The sequence below is a fragment of the Oncorhynchus masou genome, chromosome 18 (assembly GCF_036934945.1).
Source record: "Oncorhynchus masou masou isolate Uvic2021 chromosome 18, UVic_Omas_1.1, whole genome shotgun sequence".
Lineage (NCBI taxonomy): Eukaryota > Metazoa > Chordata > Actinopteri > Salmoniformes > Salmonidae > Oncorhynchus > Oncorhynchus masou.
This window is the reverse complement of record NC_088229.1, coordinates 19,234,993-19,249,249: the sequence shown is the minus strand read 5'-3', so window position 1 is coordinate 19,249,249 and position 14,257 is coordinate 19,234,993. Positions and strand designations below refer to the sequence as shown.

Below are 14,257 nucleotides of genomic sequence, written 5' to 3'. Positions count from 1 at the left end.
GTGTGTGTGTGTGTGTGTGTGTGTGTGTGTGTGTGTGTGTGTGTGTGTGTGTGTGTGTGTGTGTGTGTGTGTAAAGCATCACATAAAGTGTAAACCACCGTCATGCTGCCCAGGCTAGGGGTGATGCTATGCAGAGGTAGGCCAGGTTGGATGTGTGTGTAGACAGGGGAGCACATTAATAGCATGATTAATACCATCAGAGTTAAAAAGCCTCACGCCATAAACAGCTTTTGCCCTCCTATTATCACTGCCCAAGGAAGCACTTGACTGTATAACCTGATGGAGTAGAGAGAGAGGTCCAACAATCAGAAAAGAGACATTCTGTAAGCATCTCATTGCAATACCATACATTTGTATTTCGTTAGTGCATTCAAGGACATGTGTACAGTACAGTATGCTTGCAGACATGAAAATACATTTTTACATCTGGAACATGTGAGTGAGAAGAACATGTGAGTAAGAAGGTGTCAACATGAGAAGGCCTACATATGAGGTGAGCGATGGGGTAGGGGGGTTTGATTGCTCGATCTTGTAAGTTTAGCTGTGCATTCTTATTCACAATTACTGTATCAATAAACGTGTCATCTCAGGGCCAAAGTGAGTTAGCTAGGGTCTTTTAAAAACACTTAAACATTGAGGAATTATGCCCAGCTAAGCCAATTAAAATATATGACATGCTCTGCATAATGTCCAATGTCTTGGTTGGCACTGCCACTTGCTGTCAAGATAAAGTGCACTGCAGGAGGGAAGTGTAGCACATTTTACAGGACTTAGTGTGCAGCTCTGGAGACACACTATCATGGTGGCCACTTGGCAGCTATTAATCATTGGAAATATTGAGGTAACGCTTCAAACTTGTTAATAATGCTTGCTAGCTAACATCCATACAAAGACGTTGGCTGTGCGTTCATCCTTAAAAAGAGGTTGGCTAACATCCTCTCATCTGTGGTTTGCAGTATGTTAAAATGTAAAATGCATCATCACAATAGAAGAAAAAGGAAGCTAACATCCACTACAATGGGTGGATGGTTTGTGGTGTTTTGATAAATAATGTGTTGTGGTGTGCTCATGAGCGTCGTGATTATGCCGTAGTGTTGGGAAGATAATTGTTCCAGTTATAGGGCTTTGCAAACCACATTTGTTTCCACATCAGGCAGTGTTTAAACCATAGAAATAGAATAAATAGAAAGGGCATCTCCATTCAAGTCAATGATGGCATAATGGGTGGGCTGGCAGCCATTTTGAGTAAGAGTGGAAGTAAAAGCAGTGTACCCTTCAATCTGTGCTGTGATTTGTTGAGTCAACTGACATACATTCCATTGCATGAGCCACATCAGTTAACATCATTTGAATGAACATTCTACATTACAATGGCAATCCAGCATAGTCCCAGTCAGTTTTAGATATAATAAACTGTGTGGTTTGAGCCCTGAATGCGGATTGGCTGACAGCCATGGTATATCAGACCTTATACCATGGGTATGACAGAATATTTATTTTTACTGCTCTAATTGGGTTGGTAACCAGTTTATAATAGCAATAAGGCACCTTGAGTGTTTGTGGTATATGGCCAATATACTACAGCTAAGGGTTGTGTCCAGGCACTCTGCGATACGTTTTGCATAAGAACAGCCCTTAGTCGTGGTATATTGGCCATATACCACACCCCCTATTGCCTTATTGCTTAATTATACCATGGCATTGTTGAATACTCATTTCGGATTGGCTTGAAGGGCATTCTAGAGTATGCAATATTTCCCTAATTGCGTGGTATAATTCAATGGCTATGAAGTTCATTCTTACATGTTCTACTTTTAATCTGCTTTTGAAAGTAAAAGTCGAATTGAAAACATTATTGGCATTGTTGAATTAAATTTTCATAATAGCAAGCTAGCATAATACTTTGGCAAGCAAGTCTGTTTGGAGAGGTCGCTAAACTGAACACATTCCCACTGATAGGAGGCTGGGAGCTGGAGCTGTGAAAACTCAAGCAGACAACTAACACATCAAATCCAGGTGCTGAAAATTAGGGACTTGCAGATTCACAGAGTGGATTACATCTCTAGAGAGCAAAGAATTTGACATGGCAGTGCATTCTAAAATTCAACCCCAGGTTACAGAGGTCATAGCGTAGAAGACAAATCATCTCTTGTCTGTGTAGATTGGGGAAAATCTCCTTCAGGCACATCTTCTCCCAATGCCTGCATGTCTCACAGTTTCTGCATGTCTCACATGACTGTTTGCATACTTGGAGTATCATAGATATATTGTAATAGAGTATGTTCATGTTCACTAGTTTCACAGTGGGATTTTGTTTGTTTCTACTGACTCAACATGACACAAATACTAGTTTTTCATGACTGCATCATGACGTAAACAGCAACCTGTCTCTTTTCCATGATCCCAAACTACAGTATTTACCACTCATCTGTTGCAACCAGGCTTAAAATTTCTTTGGGATAGGGGGCTGTATTTTGATGTCCGGATGAAAAGAGTGCCCAAAGTAAGCTGCCTGCTACTCAGGCCCAGAAGCTAGGATATAAATATAATTGGTAGATTTGGATAGAAAACACTCTAAAGTTTCTAAAGCTGTTACAATCATGTCTGTGAGCATAACAGAACTGAAATGGCAGGCAAAACCCAGAGGACAAACCATACCCCCCCAAAAATGTTTCATCCTACCACTGATTTCAATGGCTGGCACTTTTATAATAGCAGTTTCTAGGGCTTCATCTCGATGTCAACAATCTTTAGAAAGAGTTTCAGGCTGGTTTTTGGAAATATGAGCCAGAAATTGTAGTTTTTCTAGGTGGCTAACATTTTGGCTGTAGTGTTTCCAAGCACGTAAATGAGAGCGCTTGAATGAGAGCGCGTTCTTTGGTATTTTTCTCAGGTAAAGACAATAACGATTCTCCTTCTTAAATTGTATCGTTTATTTGTGTATTATGGTACCTAAGGTTTTATTATAAATTTTGATTGACTTATTTGGATAAGTTTATTGGTAACGTTTGGGATTCATTTTGAATGCATTTTGAAGGAGGGAAACCGAGTGGATTATCGACTGAAGCGCGCCAGCTAAACTGAGTTTTTATGGATATAACGAAGGACTTTATCGAACAAAAGGACCATTCGTAATGTAACTAGGACCTTTTGGAGAGCCAACAGAAGAAGATCTTCAAAGGCAAGGCATATATTATATTGCTATTTCTGACTTTGGTGTCGCAACTCCCTGGCTGAAAATGATTTGTTATGCATTTGTGTGCTGGGTGCCGTCCTCAGATAATCGCATGGTTTGCTTTCACCATAAAGCCTTTTGAAATCTGACACGGTGGCTGGATTAACAACAAGTTAAGCTTTATTTTTATGTATTGCACTTGTGATTTCATGAAAGTTTAATATTTATAGTAATTTAATTTAAATTTGGCGCTCAGCAATTTCACCGGAAGTTGTCGAAATGGGACGTTTTAAGACGCTTTAAGTTTTAAGAACCAAATAAACTGTGATCTGGGGGTAAAAAAAGTATGTCTGTTAGGTTACCAAGGCAACTGCTGTAGCTATCTATAATGTGAACTTGCTAGCTACTTCAGTGAATGTCGTCTCATTTCTATCTGCAAATAATTAATTTTAAAGCTGTGGTATAACAAAGTATAATCAACGAGGGGCAGTGCATTCTCTGGAAAATAATGCACGACGTGGAAGGTGTGGAGTGGAACTAACCTCTCACGGAACGCATTTGCGGAGAAAACAACCTGTTCGCGGTTCACAGCAAAAATGTTGTCTTTTTCAAACGCAATTCTCACCTGCGTATTTTAGTCAACTACATTGTAAGAAAAGTCCAACATGTCTAAAGATGACGTTTCAACATGTTCCTATGAGCAAAGCAAGAAACAGATCTTGACCCAAGTTGTGTGACACGGAGCGCCTGCTCCCTCTGGTCAGAAGAAACACAAACGAATATCACAGGTCCAGTACAGGTTACCTTCCCTGATTCAACTGCACCCAACTCCTTTCTCCCCCACCCTGAAACCACAAATGGATCCGCCAAAAAGGCAAGGATCCATATTCTCAAAAAATGTCACTCCTTCTGGATTAAACGTATCTTCATCATGACCATGCCCATCAATGCAAGGCTCGTACAACGAGCTCCTCACAACAGCCTCTACCCCTTCCGTTTCACCTCCAGAACTCGAACTCGCGTCCGGTTCACTCTGTTTCAACTTGACACCAATCTTCCTGGACATATCCTCTCCCTTGTTATTGCTGGCTTCAACATATTCAAACCTCCGCCTTTCTCAGTCTTTTCAACCTTCCCTCTCTTTTCCTCCAATCTTCTTCTGTTAACCAATTACCCGACTCCTACAAATATTCAACTTTCCAAGCCAAAATCTCTTTTTAGCCTCCTTGAGAGACATGTTAAGCCCTGTGCTCCACGTTCAAATTATCAACATTTTCAGGGCTCTTCTCACAGGTTCTATTTCCCTATGTGGGAGCATTAGGAACCGTAGGTCAGGATTTTTATGTGGGAGCATTAGGAACCGTAGGTCAGGATTTTTATGTGGGAGCATTAGGAACCGTAGGTCAGGATTTTTATGTGGGAGCATTAGGAACCGTAGGTCAGGATTTTTATGTGGGAGCATTAGGAACCGTAGGTCAGGATTTTTATGTGGGAGAATTAGGAACCGTAGGTCAGGATTTCTATGTGGGAGCATTAGGAACCGTAGGTCAGGATTTTTATGTGGGAGCATTAGGAACCGTAGGTCAGGATTTCTATGTGGGAGCATTAGGAACCGAAGGTCAGGATTTTTATGTGGGAGCATTAGGAACCGTAGGTCAGGATTTTTATGTGGGAGCATTAGGAACCGTAGGTCAGGATTTTTATGTGGGAGCATTAGGAACCGAAGGTCAGGATTTTTATGTGGGAGCATTAGGAACCGTAGGTCAGGATTTTTATGTGGGAGCATTAGGAACCGTAGGTCAGGATTTTTATGTGGGAGCATTAGGAACCGTAGGTCAGGATTTTTATGTGGGAGCATTAGGAACCGTAGGTCAGGATTTTTATGTGGGAGCATTAGGAACCGTCAGGTCAGGATTTTTTTATGTGGGAGCATTAGGAACCGTAGGTCAGGATTTTTATGTGGGAGCATTAGGAACCGTAGGTCAGGATTTCTATGTGGGAGCATTAGGAACCGTAGGTCAGGATTTTTATGTGGGAGCATTAGGAACCGTAGGTCAGGATTTTTATGTGGGAGCATTAGGAACCGAAGGTCAGGATTTTTATGTGGGAGCATTAGGAACCGTAGGTCAGGATTTTTATGTGGGAGCATTAGGAACCGTAGGTCAGGATTTTTATGTGGGAGCATTAGGAACCGTAGGTCAGGATTTTTATGTGGGAGCATTAGGAACCGTCAGGTCAGGATTTTTATGTGGGAGCATTAGGAACCGTAGGTCAGGATTTTTATGTGGGAGAATTAGGAACCGTAGGTCAGGATTTCTATGTGGGAGCATTAGGAACCGTAGGTCAGGATTTTTATGTGGGAGCATTAGGAACCGTAGGTCAGGATTTCTATGTGGGAGCATTAGGAACCGAAGGTCAGGATTTTTATGTGGGAGCATTAGGAACCGTTTTAGGTCAGGATTTTTATGTGGGAGCATTAGGAACCGTAGGTCAGGATTTTTATGTGGGAGCATTAGGAACCGAAGGTCAGGATTTTTATGTGGGAGCATTAGGAACCGTAGGTCAGGATTTTTATGTGGGAGCATTAGGAACCGTAGGTCAGGATTTTTATGTGGGAGCATTAGGAACCGTAGGTCAGGATTTTTATGTGGGAGCATTAGGAACCGTAGGTCAGGATTTTTATGTGGGAGCATTAGGAACCGTAGGTCAGGATTTTTATGTGGGAGCATTAGGAACCGTAGGTCAGGATTTTTATGTGGGAGCATGTACATTGAACAACACGGCATGTTTTGTGATTTCTGTATAAAAAAAAACAATGCTGGGTCTTTACTGGGGGTTAATTGGAAATAATGTTTGTTTTCCCCAATTTCTGGGCGTGGTCGAGGGGAATTCCTTATTATTACGTGAATATCAACTCTTGAGTATCAGTTGATAGAACATTCCAAAATACCACTCAAAGTATTGCATAACAATACCAGGCAGCCATTCCGCGTGTACCCATGAGTTTACCAGTCAAATTGCCAGGGTTAGAGTTTCCAAGCACGTTCTATTCATACTATTTCTATGGTTTAAACTTAACTTGCACTTTAAAATCAGTGACAGTTACATTGTTTTGGCACCTTTTAGGGTTATGACCATAGATAAGTATCTGAATACTACATGACATAGGAGTTTACATCTTTCAACCAGTGCACAGAAAACAGTGGTTATGTTCATGTACTGCACCATATCTCAATAAACCTGCTTTGACAACTTATACACCCTGAGATAAACACAGTATTGAGACAATGGGTCGTTGAAGCTGTGTTAGAGAAAAGGATCACGTCAGTCTTTGTGTCAGTGTAACCCAGATGAGGGGTATTAACGCTTGTGTAGCAGGCCAGTGATAATGAGTTTGGACTCCGGGAATACTGGGCTCTAGAATCCCAGCTCAAACACTGTAGCACATCTGCCCAACCAGTTATCTTTGAAAATGTCCACTCTGGCCCCAATAGCAAGTGAACATCCAGTATAGCAAGTGTAGAGTCCAATAGAAACATCAAAACATAATAAATATATATCATTGACCCCATTAACTCACATGGATAAAAAAATTCTTACAGTTTCACTTGACTTTATCGACATCTAGTCTTCCGTTGCACTACCTGCAGGGCAACCTGATCTGACTTCAGAAATGTGATCTTTCCCGGAGGTTTGGTGTAGATTCAGGGGTCGTGACTTTGGGGAGCGGAGTTTACTTGTGCAGGCCATAGAGTGGGCAGTAACACACACTTCAGCCATTAATTATCTAGGGTGACTAAAAAAAACAGGCCGAATTGGTTCATCGTCAGGGGGCTTGGGGAGGGGGGGGGGGGCTGGGGCACAGGGTGTCGGTCATGGGGGCCCTCCACCCAAGAACCACAGTCACACAAACACACCACCCACGTGCCAAAACTCATCCCAAAGATTAGCCTTCTGGATACCTACAGCCGGGCTACAACAGTAATTTACCATAGGCGTGTTTTAGAATATTGTTTATAGAGAGTGCAGAGCTACTGTCTGAAAGGAGAGGAACACTAAATAAAGTTTGAGCGCTCCCTACAGTGGAAGGGTTAGTACAATTCTGGCACTAGCCTATGTGAAGCAAAACCAGTCTTGCATTGTTTGTTTCATTGATTGTTTGACATGCATTACAATCATTACAGGATATAAAGGCCTTGCACTAACATTGCAGGGTAAGGTTGCATTAAGGATGCGAGGTAAGGTTGCATTAAGCTCTGAACAGTGTGGCAGTATCAGGTCTACTGTATTGATTCATTTTTATTTCTCTCTCTCAGATGGAACTCAAGCAGTTGACCCCACTGATCTCTCTGCTGCACCTGATACGGTTATCACAGATGTCCCCAGCTCTGTTCCAGAAAATACATCAGTATTCGAAGATGCATCCTCCAACCCTACAGTCAAAAGTAAGACATTAATAACATCCCTGTCCAAAGTCCAGACCAAAGCTGAAGTCAGTAGTTATGATATGGAGGATCAGGAGATGACAACAGGTCTTCATGATTTGAGATTGGCCCTAATTACACAATTACAATTAGTACCTTACATGGCAACTGAATGTAAGGTACAGTATAACAGTAGTACCTTTTCATTAGCCATCGGTCACTCATCTATAAGTGAATTACATCACACCCATTCATAACATTTATAACACCAGCAGACCTATAGTGCTCAGTTCAAACTATCACCCTGCTCTGATGGTTTAGGAGTCCCAGCCCTCACTGACGACACACCAAAGTACTGATAGTCCTTTTCATTTCTATTCTTCCTTTTCTCTCTAGTTTTTAAAATGTTATTCTGAACTATATACTAATTATGTTGATAAACTGTTGATAAAACCAAACATGACCCACCCCCAACAACAATCTTCCTCCCAAATTACATAAGTATTCAGACCCTTTACTTAGTACCCTGTTGAAGCACAGCATTGACAGGCTTCTTAGGCATGATGCTAAAAGCTTGGCACACCTTTGGGGAGTTTCCCATTCTTCTCTGCAGATCCTCTCAATCTCTGTCAGGTTGGATGGGGAGGTTCCCATTCTTATCTGCAGATCCTCACAAGCTCTGTTAGGTTGGATGGGGAGTGTTGCTGTAATTTAATTTACCACAGGTGGACTCCCATCAAGTTGTAGAAACATCTCAAGAATAATCATTGGAAACAGGATGCATCTGAGCTCAATTTCAAGTCTCATAGCAAAGGGTCTGAATGTGTAAATAAGGTATTTCTGTTTTTATTTTTTATACATTTGCAACAGTTTCTTAAAACCTGTTTTTACTTAGTCATTGTGGAGTATTCTGTGTAGATTGATGAGGAAAATGTTTAATTTAATGCATTTTACAATAAGGCTGTAACGTAACAACATGTGGAAAAAGTTAAGGGCTCTGAATACTTTCCGAATGCACTGTATATCCTAACTTGACCTTGTCGGGTAAAGACGGACTTAAAAGGACTGACAGGGACTCCTCTGTTTCACCACGCTCACCATCGGGTTTGCATCGCACCAAACGTTGGGCATTACAAACACCAAGAAACTTCAATTGCTCCACCTCCACATTTGACGCTACACCATAAATCACTCCTTTCCCTGATTCAACTGCACCCAACTCCTTTCTCCCCCACCCTGAAACCACAAATGGATCCGCCAAAAGGCAAGGATCCACTTTCTCCAAAAATGTCACTCCTTTTGGATCAAACGTATCTTTATCATGACCATGCTCATCAATGTAAAGCTCGTTCTCCGAGCTCCTCACAACACCTTCTACCCCTTCCATTTCACTTCCAGAACTCGAACTGGCATCCGGCTCAGTCTGTTTATACCCCAACCAGAAGCCATGGATTACAAGCAACATTTACACAGCGGGACTCTAACCCGGAAGCTTATAAGAAATACCGCTATGCCCTCCGATGAACCATCAAACAGGCAAAGTGTCATTACAAGACTAAGATCTAATCGTACTACACCGGCTCTGACATTCGTCTTATGTGGCAGGGCTTGCTAATTATTACAGACTATAAATGGAAGCACAGGCGTGAGCTGCCCAGTGAAACGAGCCTACCAAACAAACTAAATCACTTCTATGCTCGTTTTGAGGCAAGCAACACTGAGGCATGCATGAGAGCATCAGCTGTTCGGGACGACTGGGTGATCACGCTCTCCGTAGCCAACGTGAGTAAGACCTTTAAGCAGGTCAACATTCACAAGGCTGCAGGGCCAGATGGATTACCAGGACATGTGCTGACCAACTGGCAGATGTCTTCACTAACATTTCAACATGTTCCTGATTGAGTCTGTAATACCAACATGTTTCAAGCAGACCACCATAGTCCCTGTGCCCAAGAACATGAAGGCAACCTGCCTAAATGACTACAGACCCCGTAGCCATGAAGTGCTTTGAAAAGCTGGTAATGGCTCACATCAACACCATTATCCAAGAAACCCTAGACCCACTCCAATTTGCATACCGCCCAAACAGATCCACAGATGATGCAATCCATATTGCACTCCACACTGCCCTTTCCCACCTGGACAAAAGGAACACCTATGCGAGATTGTTATTCATTGACTTCAGCTCAGCATTCAACACCATAGTACCCTCAAAGCTTATCGCTAAGCTAAGGATCCTGGGACTTAAACACCTCCCTCTGCAACTGGATCCTGGACTTCCTGACTGGCCACCCCAGGTGGAGAGGGTAAGTAGCAACACATCTGCCACGATTATCCTCAACACTGGAGCCTCCCAGGGCGGCGTGCTCAGTCCCCTCCTGTACTCCCTGTTCACCCACGACTGCATGGGCAGGCACGACTCCAACACCATCATTAAGTTTGCAGACGACACAACAGCCTGATCACCGACAACGACGAGACAGCCTATAGGGAGGAGGTCAGAGACCTGGCCGGGTGGTGCCAGAATAACAACCTATCCTTCAACGTAACCAAGTCTAAGGAGATGATTGTGGACTACAGGAAAAGGAGGACCGAGCACACCCCCATTCTTATCAACGGGGCTGTAGTGGAGCAGGTTGAGAGCTTCAAGTTCCTTGGTGTCCACATCACCAACAAACTAGAATCGTACAAACACACCAAGACAGTTGTGAAGAGGGCACGACAAAGCCAAGAGGGCACGACATGGCCAAGTACATCACTGGGGCAAAGCTGCCTGCCATCCAGGACGTCTGTACCAGGCGGTGTCAGAGGAAGGCCCTAAAAATTGTCAAAGACCCCAACCACCCCAGTCATAGACTGTTCTCACTACTACCGCATGGCAAGCGGTACCGGAGAGCCAAGTCTAGGACAAAACGGCTTCTCAACAGTTTTTAACCCCAAGCCATAAGACTACTGAACAGGTAATCAAATGGCTACCCGGACTATTTGCATAGTGTGCCTCCCCTCACCCCACCCCACCCCTCTTTTACGCTGCTGCTACTCTCTGTTTATCATATATGCATAGTCACTTTAATAATACATTCATGTACATACCACCTCAATTGGCCTGACCAACCAATGCCCCCTCACATTGGCTTACCGGACTATCTGCATTGTGTCCTGCCACCCGCCAACCCCTCTTTTACGCTGCTGCTACTCTCTGTTTATCATATATGCATAGTCACTTTAACCATATCTACATATATATGCTACCTCAATCAGCCCGACTAACCGGTGCCTGTATGTAGCCTCGCTACTTTTATAGCCTCGCTACTTTTATAGCCTCACTACTGTTTTTCACTGTCTTTTAACTGTTGTTTTTATTTCTTTACTTACCTTTTGTTCACCTAATACCTTTTTTGCACTGTTGGTTAGAGCCTGTAAGTAGCATTTCACTGTATGGTCTACACCTGCTGTATTCAGCGCACGTGACAAATAAACATTCATTTGATTTGAAATTGACACCAATCTTCCTGGACATACCCTCTCCCTTGTTATTGCTGGCTTCAACATATTCAAACCTCCGCCTTTCTCAGTCTTTTCAACCTTCCCTCTCTTTCCCTCTAATCTTCTTCCCTTAACCAATTACCCGACTCCTGCAAATATTCAGATTTTCCAAGCCAAAATCTCTTTTTAGCCTCCTTGAGAGACATGTTAAGCCCTGTGCTCAAATTATCAACATTTTCAGGGCTCTTCTCACAGGTTCTATTTCCCTATGTGGGAGCATTAGGAACCGTAGGTCAGGATTTTAAACCTGGTTACATGTACATTGAACAACACAGCAGCTTATCGGCATGTTTTGTGATTTCTGTATAACAGAAAAACTATTTTGGTTCTTTTCCACTGGGGATCAATGGGAAAGAATGTTTGTTTCCCCCAATTTCTGGGCGTGGTCGAGGGGAATTCCTTATTATTATGTGAATATCGAATCTTGAGTATCAGTTGACAGAACATTCCAAAATACCATTCAAAGTATTGCATAACAATACCAGGCAGCCATTCCGCGTGTACCCATGAGTTTACCAGTCAAATTGCCAGGGTTAGAGTTTCCAAGTACATTGGGGCACAGGGTGTCAGTCATAGGGGCCAGGCAGTGTCAACCTGCCCTCCACCCCCGAACCACAGTCACACAAACACACCACCCACGTGCCAAAACTCATCCCACAGATTAGCCTTCTGGATACCTACAGCTGGGCTACAACAGTAATTTACCATAGGCGTGTTTTAGAATATTGTTTATAGAGAGTGCAGAGCTACTGTCTGAAAGGAGAGGAACACTAAATAAAGTTTGAGCGCTCCCTACAGTGGAAGGGTTAGTACAATTCTGGCACTAGCCTATGTGAAGCAAAACCAGTCTTGCATTGTTTGTTTCATTGATTGTTTGACATGCATTACAATCATTACAGGATATAAAGGCCTTGCACTAACATTGCAGGGTAAGGTTGCATTAAGGATGCGAGGTAAGGTTGCATTAAGCTCTGAACAGTGTGGCAGTATCAGGTCTACTGTATTGATTCATTTTTATTTCTCTCTCTCAGGTGGAACTCAAGCAGTTGACCCCACTGATCTCTCTGCTGCACCTGATACGGTTGTCACAGATGTCCCCAGCTCTGTTCCAGAAAATACATCAGTACTCGAAGATGCATCCTCCAACCCTACAGTCAGAAGTAAGACATTAATAACATCCCTGTCCAAAGTCCAGACCAAAGCTGAAGTCAGTAGTTATGATATGGAGGATCAGGAGATGACAACAGGTCTTCATGATTTGAGATTGGCCCTAATTACACAATTACAATTAGTACCTTACATGGCAACTGAATGTAAGGTACAGTATAACAGTAGTACCTTTTCATTAGCCATCGGTCACTCATCTATAAGTGAATTACATCACACCCATTCATAACATTTATAACACCAGCAGACCTATAGTGCTCAGTTCAAACTATCACCCTGCTCTGATGGTTTAGGAGTCCCAGCCCTCACTGACGACACACCAAAGTACTGATAGTCCTTTTCATTTCTATTCTTCCTTTTCTCTCTAGTTTTTAAAATGTTATTCTGAACTATATACTAATTATGTTGATAAACTGTTGACAAAACCAAACACAACCCACCCCCAACAACAATCTTCCTCCCAAATTAACTTTAATACACTTGACCATATATATGGTCACTTTCCTTTCACAACTGTCCAGTCTGTTATTATTATGTTGTCCTGTCTGCCTGTCTAGTCTGTTATTATTATACTGTCCTGTCTGTCTGTCCAGTCTGTTATTATTATGTTGTCCTGTCTGCCTGTCCAGTCTGTTATTATTATACTGTCCTGTCTGCCTGTCCAGTCTGTTATTATTATACTGTCCTGTCTGTCTGTCTAGTCTGTTATTATTATGTTGTCCTGTCTGCCTGTCCAGTCTGTTATTATTATACTGTCCTGTCTGCCTGTCTAGTCTGTTATTATTATACTGTCCTGTCTGCCTGTCCAGTCTGTTATTATGTTGTCCTGTCCTGTCTGTCTGTCTGTCCAGTCTGTTATTATTATGTTGTCCTGTCTGCCTGTCCAGTCTGTTATTATTATACTGTCCTGTCTGCCTGTCCAGTCTGTTATTATTATACTGTCCTGTCTGTCTGTCTAGTCTGTTATTATTATGTTGTCCTGTCTGCCTGTCTAGTCTGTTATTATTATACTGTCCTGTCTGCCTGTCCAGTCTGTTATTATTATACTGTCCTGTCTGCCTGTCCAGTCTGTTATTATTATGTCCTGTCCTGTCTGTCTGTCCAGTCTGTTATTATTATGTTGTCCTGTCTGCCTGTCCAGTCTGTTATTATTATACTGTCCTGTCTGCCTGTCCAGTCTGTTATTATTATACTGTCCTGTCTGTCTGTCTAGTCTGTTATTATTATGTTGTCCTGTCTGCCTGTCCAGTCTGTTATTATTATACTGTCCTGTCTGCCTGTCTAGTCTGTTATAATTATGTTGTCCTGTCTGCCTGTCCAGTCTGTTATTATTATACTGTCTTGTCTGTCTGTCTAGTCTGTTATAATTATGTTGTCCTGTCTGCCTGTCCAGTCTGTTATTATTATACTGTCCTGTCTGTCTGTCCAGTCTGTTATTATTATACTGTCCTGTCTGTCTGTCTAGTCTGTTATTATTATACTGTCCTGTCTGCCTGTCTAGTCTGTTATTATTATACTGTCCTGTCTGTCTGTCCAGTCTGTTATTATGTTGTCCTGTCTGTCTGTCTAGTCTGTTATTATTATACTGTCCTGTCTGTCTGTCTAGTCTGTTATTATTATACTGTCCTGTCTGTCTATCCAGTCTGTTATTATTATACTGTCCTGTCTGTCTGTCCAGTCTGTTATTATTATACTGTCCTGTCTGTCTGTCCAGTCTGTTATTATTATACTGTCCTGTCTGTCTGTCTAGTCTGTTATTATTATGTTGTCCTGTCTGTCTGTCCAGTCTGTTATTATTATACTGTCCTGTCTGCCTGTCCAGTCTGTTATTATTATACTGTCCTGTCTGTCTGTCTAGTCTGTTATTATTATACTGTCCTGTCTGCCTGTCTAGTCTGTTATTATTATACTGTCCTGTCTGTCTGTCCAGTCTGTTATTATTATA

At 42.3% G+C, this 14,257-nt stretch overlaps 1 protein-coding gene across 2 annotated transcripts in view; it reads left to right on the top strand.

Annotated features, from left to right (window-relative positions):
- The window catches only part of LOC135504147 (uncharacterized), a 43,843-nt gene that overhangs the window by 17,775 nt on the left and 11,811 nt on the right, over positions 1-14,257 (top strand). The window contains exons 2-3 of one of the 2 annotated variants that reach the window (XM_064922470.1): positions 7,492-7,620; positions 12,177-12,305. In XM_064922470.1, the coding sequence (XP_064778542.1) occupies positions 7,492-7,620; positions 12,177-12,305 (258 nt within the window). The remainder of the gene's footprint in view (positions 1-7,491; positions 7,621-12,176; positions 12,306-14,257) is intronic. The other variant, XM_064922471.1, reaches the window with a different exon arrangement.